Source organism: Pygocentrus nattereri, chromosome 2 (assembly GCF_015220715.1).
Source record: "Pygocentrus nattereri isolate fPygNat1 chromosome 2, fPygNat1.pri, whole genome shotgun sequence".
NCBI classification, from domain to species: domain Eukaryota; kingdom Metazoa; phylum Chordata; class Actinopteri; order Characiformes; family Serrasalmidae; genus Pygocentrus; species Pygocentrus nattereri.
In genome coordinates, this window is record NC_051212.1 from 32,879,443 (window position 1) to 32,885,464 (window position 6,022).

Consider the following 6,022-nt stretch of genomic DNA (forward strand, 5'->3'; position numbering starts at 1 on the left):
AAATGGACAGGGATCAGTAATGTAGTTTGATTTAGTCATTATCTTGTGGTTTTAACAAAAAGATAAAAAATGTGTAATGTGTCACAATGTGTTAAAAACGTTGTCACAGAGCTTCAATGGAAAAGTCAAAACAAATTATACTTTATTTATGTAAAAAAATTATGCAATGTTTAAAATGTATGTATATATATTGGCTGAAATAAAACTGATAATAGTAATTCAATGCAACAAAGAAATTATACAAATGGTTTATTCACATGTGAACACTGCCACATACAGAGGTATGGTAATTTACAGTAAAAATGATTTTCTACATGAATCTGTGTGAAATGAGCACATTTACAATTTAGTTTTGATGACGGTAGATTTCCAGGTTTGATTGTAACTCTGATGTTGTCTCTACTGATGGGTGTTTACCTGTGTGTACACAGGCTGATCACTGCTGTTCTTTATTCTGCTTCTTCTTGAGGAGGACGACTGAGCAAAGCTTAGAGCTGCATAGTTCAAAGCGTCAGTGTCTTCAGCCTGACAGACCACACAAACACACATGTAGCAGTTGTGTGTATAATGAACAATAGAACATTTCAGAATGTGAAATAAATTGTCTTTCATATTTTTTAATTGGAATGACTGATTTACATTAAAGCAACAGTAAATTGCTAAAGAAATTATGAATACAGTAATAGTTTTACTATTGATATTGAAATACACACACAATTGACATTTTAAAATATGATTTGCTGTAATTGAACATGAATAATTATTTTTCTCTTATTTGTTTAATTTTCACCCTGACTTTTAATGAGAGCAACAGCTGCATATTACATATAATATACAGACTAACTGGTTGTATCACATATACAGTCAATAGCCTCTTGCTCTCCCACTGTTACATTATTTCTTGTTTCAACGGGATCTGGAGCGTTCCACTTTAGTGTTGCTTTTTTATGTGTAAAATATACAATTATGAATTAATACTTTATGCACTATATATTCTGAACCCACAGAAAACATAAATGTATGCATCTGACCAGGAATTCACACAGATGTTTTATACTAACTACAAGAAAATTACAATTTTGTGTAATTTGGAACCGGAAAAAAAAACTGAAGAAAGTACTGTAATTACCTGATATGCTTGAACTGTGTGACTTTCAGCAGTTTCTTCAACAAAAAAGTACAGAATTTAAACTTACTATTCCACTTTTTACAGAAGTGTAGAAATTTGCAAAACACTTTCAATAAAAAATATTTGTAAATACATGGAAAACCTACCTTTATGAAAACGGTTGTGTGATTTTATGCAAAGAAACAAAACCAAAGCCACAGATATGATGTTTGACATGGCTAAAACCAGAAGAGTTGGGTCCAAAACAATGTTCTCTATAATAATCAAGAAATCATATCTTTATCATTGTATCACAATTTCTTATTAATGTGATGTAAAATAAATCATTTTCAACTGTGTTGAAAAATCATCATAACATTAATTTGCATCACATAACTGCATATGTTTTACTTCTAATGAGCGGCAGATATCTTAAGATAATTACATTGTCTCTGCGAAAGCCTCAAGTCAAGAAATGTGCTCTTACCTGCAAAGTCCAGTTTAGTTCCGTTCCCAAAGAGTATCTCTCCACACATGAGCACAGCACAGTAGTAAGTTCCAGCATCAGAGAGGCTGAGGTTTCTCTTGGGGAGTTTGTAGACGCAGCTCTGTGTAGGAGAATCAGTCTCAGAGCTTTTCTTACACTCATCACTCCTGTTTCCATGAGTGTAAATGATTCCTGGATGAGATTCTCCTGATCCATGTCTGAACCAGTACACACTGTGATCTCCTGCAGACGCATCTGTGAGTATTGAACACTGCAAAGTTGTATCTCCTCCCAGTTCAACAGGATCTGATACAAGAGGCTGGAGAACAGCAGAGACGCTTGAAGATGAACCTGAAGAGAGAAAAATATTTACTGATTATTGAATGAGATGTTGATGGAGATCAGATTTACAATATAGAAATATTTGGGTTTCAAAATTTGAAGCATTTAATAAAAGCAGACTGTAGTAAAGTAAAACCTACCCTTGAGCACTAAAACTGTACAGTGTAGTAATGCAGTGTCTGAATAATCTGCAGCTATGCAGTAATATGTAGCTGAATCAGATGGTTCTGCATTTGAGATCCTCAGAGTAAAACTGCTTTTTTCTCTTTCTACATTAAAGCGGCTGTTCTTGTCAAAATTATTGTGAAATTTAACTGGTGTAGAACGATAAGCAGAAGCAATGAGAAGAAGCTTTTCTCCTGGAGTCTGTTTGAGCCATGCAGACGTTATTGCATTAAAAGTTGCAAAAGCACAATTCAGATGAACATTTTGCCCACTCTGAATGTAGTTCATCCCATCTACACATTGAATGTCAATGTTTGAAAGGCCACCTGAAAATATATAAACAAAAGTGAAACTTGTTTAAAACAGTTTAAAATTGATAGAATGTTGTATATTAGTACACAAAATAAACAATGTTGAAAATCAAAGAAAAAGCAACACTTAAGCAGTACCTACAGGTGATGACAGCAAAACATACATACAATGGAATCATTGGCAAACTCTTCAAGTAATACATCTCCTTAAAAAGAAAAACAATTCAAGACCATTAATATTAGTATTCTTTGACATTCGTATACAGTCAGTTTAAATCAAAATTCAAATAAGTGCAGTAGTTTGCAGCATATAGTTTATTGTATGTGGTTACTTACAGTGTTTGTAGGACAGGAGTAGTCTTTCAATATGTAGGTAAGATGTGTTCATCACTCTGTAGTTAAAGCTTCTCCAAGAGCAGCTTTCTTCATTTGTACTGAAAGCTGATTGGCTGCCATAACAGGAACTTGAACTGGGCTCCAACCACTCACATCACTGGGTGTAAATATAGAATGTAATATGTAAATCACTACAGCTGAGGTAAAAACCTGTGTTATCCAAAGAAATCACACCAAAAGAAACATTCAGATCCGTTACAGATTGGCTATTATAATTTCAAGATATTATTGTAGTTTACACAATTGTAATGTTCACTTTAATTTATTGACAAAGAATGTAAAAGTACCATAAAAAGTACAACATGGTTCCTAAGGTGAAATTGTGTGCATAAAAGAAGTTTCATAAAGCCTATACTCTATTCTCTTTCCCAAAGGGAAGAAGTATCCATGTAACTAAATTGAACAATAACAAGTCTTATGTCAAAGGTGTAAAGGGTCAATGTAAATTACAACTGCAAAATATAACTGCAATGGAATATAGCAGCATTATGTACTCTTTATGGTACATATTATAATGAACATAGTGTAATATATTTATATTACAGCAGTAGAATTTGTACTGTGTAATAAACATGTTTTCACATACATGCAGTGCAAAGACATCAGTCCACAAGCAAGACTACAGAAAACAACATCAAGCATTAACATATAGTGGTGTTTGGATAACAATATATTATAATTAATGTGAAAAAGCATAAACATAAGTTTAAAAATCATCAACATGTGTGTATGTGACTTATTTGTTTGGAAAAATGTGATTGTTCTCAGAAACTGGTAATGAGGCAGCATGCTGCATTGTCTAGTGTGAAGACAGTCAGCAGTAAAGATCCCCAAAAGCGCCTCCTAGAGCTACTTGGTGGAAGGAGCTGGAGATTCATTGTTTATCATGCAATCATGTCATTATGTTAAAGGGCAGGATTGTTAGAAATTAAGTAAATTTATGGAGAAACAAGTATGTTAAATTTGGAGCTGTAGTTAATAAAATATGATGGGTCTAATGCCTTGAATACTGATGGAAACTTTGCAATAATAGATGCTCTCATTAGTACAGTTGCTTGTTGTTTCATGTGTGAATGGAACTGCCATTCTTTTAAATATTAGAGCGAAGAATTATTTTTTGTACTGGACAAGTGTGGTCAGATGTGGATATCGAAAGTGATACAATAAAGTAACTTAAGTAAGTGATGGAGGAAATGGTAGAGAACTTACAATAATTTACTATATAAATATATAATTACTATAGAAACATGAAATATAAAGTGAAATTGACATTTACTAGTTGATATTTAATATTTACCATTTACTAGTTGATATTTAACATTGCAGTGATCTGCTACTGCTGGGGCTGCCTCTCAGAAGCTCAGGAGGTGCATGGCTATGTGAGCCATGCAGAGGCTCATTGTAAGACTTTATTGTTATGCATTTATTTATGTTGTTTGTTAGTGTGAATATGTGTTGCATGTTAATTGTGATTTATTTTATCTGGAGTGTGGGTGATTTGGGTTGGGGGTTGATCATTATGAGGGTGAAGCCTACAGCTAGTGGTGATCCCCCACAAGTTTAGTTCTTTGTAGTTCTGCTTTGGCACGTCTCACGGTGGAATTCATGGCCTCCCTTTTGCCTAACTCAATGCCAATGCAACAGTGGTGTCAGAAGTGGTATGGCACTCCCAGCATTTTGAAGTGGAACTGCATTACAAAGAACTGCAATGCATATGGCGAGAGAAGCTGGCAAAAAATTGTATGGGCAGGGACAGTGCTGCAAGGCTCTACAGGAAGACAGCCAGGTGAGACTTGATGGGAGAGCTGCCACAGTAATTCTCAATGATGAAGCTGGCATGGGAAGGCAAGCATGGGAGAGCTTGACGACGAAGCCAGCATGGCAGTGCTTGAGAACAGACATGGTATGGTGAGTGAGAGGCTGGAGAAAGGAAAACTGTCAAAGGCCTCAGTGTGGAAGTGCCATGCCAAGCAGCAAAGCAGTTGATGAGCCAGTACTGTTGAGAGAGAGGAAACCGCACTACACGCCAGATAAACAGAAGCCGGCCAGGAGATTCAGGCAGATGGCTCTATGCAGTCACCATCTCAGCCTTGTCTATATCCCCACTTCACAACCAGGTGTACTTACACATACCAAGAGAGGCACATCAAATGACTGTCCAGCTCAGGTCAGTCACCAGCAGTGGAGACAAGGCCCCAGCATACACGAGTGGCACTCAAACCTTAAGGCAGTATGCTGTGGCAAGTTCAATCATGTACAGGAGGATAAGGACTAGAGAACCTATAGTGTTTGTGCTGGCCAGAACTGCACGCACACAGTGACTTGGCTCAATCTAGTTGGTCAACAGGATGCTTCACCTTTTGAAAGGGGGCTATGTAGCGACCCGCTGCTCCTGGCACTGCCTCAGGAGGTTTGGCCATGTGAGCGGCCACATGTGGAGGCTCATAGTAATAGGATCATGCCAGACCTCCTAAGCCTGAGGTGGAAGAGGCACTGCTGTGCCTTGTTTACCATCCATGTTGTGTGTTCAGTCAATGTTAGTTCCTCTTAGATGTGAACACCAAGAAACTTGAAACTGCTGACCCTCTCTATAGTGGCTTTGTTGATGGTGATGGGGGTGTGCACTTTCTCTTGCTTCCTGAACTCCACTATAAGCTCCTTGGTCTTGTGGATGTTGAGAAAGAGGTTGTTCTTCTGGCACCAGTGTGTCAGAAAGCTGACATCCTCTCTGTAGGCCTCCTCATTGTCATTGGAGATCAGGCCCACAATCGTGGGGTCATCTGCAATTATGATGATGACATTGGAGCTGTGTCTGGCTGTGCAGTCGTGGGTGTACAGAAAGTACAAGAAAGGGCTGAGAACACAGCCCTGAGGAGTTCTAGTGTTAAGGGTCAATGTGGAGGTGATGTTGTCCATCTTACCATCTGGAGTCAGCCCATCAAGAAATTCAGGATCCAGTTGCACAGAGAACTGTTCAGATCCAGATCCCAAAGCTTAATGTTGAGCTTTGATGGCACAATTGTGTTGAATGCTGAGTTGTAGTCCACAAACAGCATTCTCACATACTTGTTCTTTTTGGCCAGATGGGAGAGGGCAGTGTGTAGAGTTAGGGCTATTGCATCATCACTGGATCTGTTCTGTCTGTAAGCAAACTGCAGTGGGTCCAGAGTGGCAGGTAGTAAGGAGCAGATAGTCTCTGACCAGCCTCTCAAA

The 6,022-nt window shown here is 37.7% G+C and overlaps 1 protein-coding gene across 2 annotated transcripts; it reads right to left on the bottom strand.

The window, feature by feature from the left end:
- Positions 1-334: 334 nt before the first annotated feature.
- On the bottom strand, positions 335-2,872 carry LOC108440849. 2 transcript variants are annotated; one of them, XM_037545620.1, is made up of 7 exons: positions 2,750-2,872; positions 2,556-2,619; positions 2,078-2,428; positions 1,596-1,946; positions 1,276-1,383; positions 1,130-1,164; positions 335-525 (listed from the first exon to the last, which is right to left on the bottom strand). In XM_037545620.1, the coding sequence occupies exons 2-7, from the start codon at positions 2,614-2,616 to the stop codon at positions 400-402; spliced, it is 1,032 nt and encodes a 343-aa protein (XP_037401517.1). In that variant the 5' UTR covers positions 2,617-2,619; positions 2,750-2,872; the 3' UTR covers positions 335-399. The 2 variants fall into 2 exon arrangements, with proteins under 2 accessions (XP_037401517.1, XP_037401521.1); XM_037545624.1 differs by lacking the exon at positions 2,750-2,872 and having other exon boundaries at positions 2,552-2,619.
- Positions 2,873-6,022: the final 3,150 nt, after the last annotated feature.

What these genes read in the sequence shown, in the direction of transcription:
- LOC108440849 (XM_037545620.1), bottom strand. Translation starts at nt 2,616, where the DNA reads ATGTATTACTTGAAGAGTTTGCCAATGATTCCATTGTATGTATGTTTT. An exon ending in ATGTTTTGCTGTCATCACCT is followed by an intron (nt 2,429 to 2,555) that starts GTAGGTACTGCT and finishes ATATATTTTCAG; the next exon opens with GTGGCCTTTCAAACATTGAC. An exon ending in AACTAAACTGGACTTTGCAG is followed by an intron (nt 1,384 to 1,595) that starts GTAAGAGCACAT and finishes TGATTATTATAG; the next exon opens with AGAACATTGTTTTGGACCCA.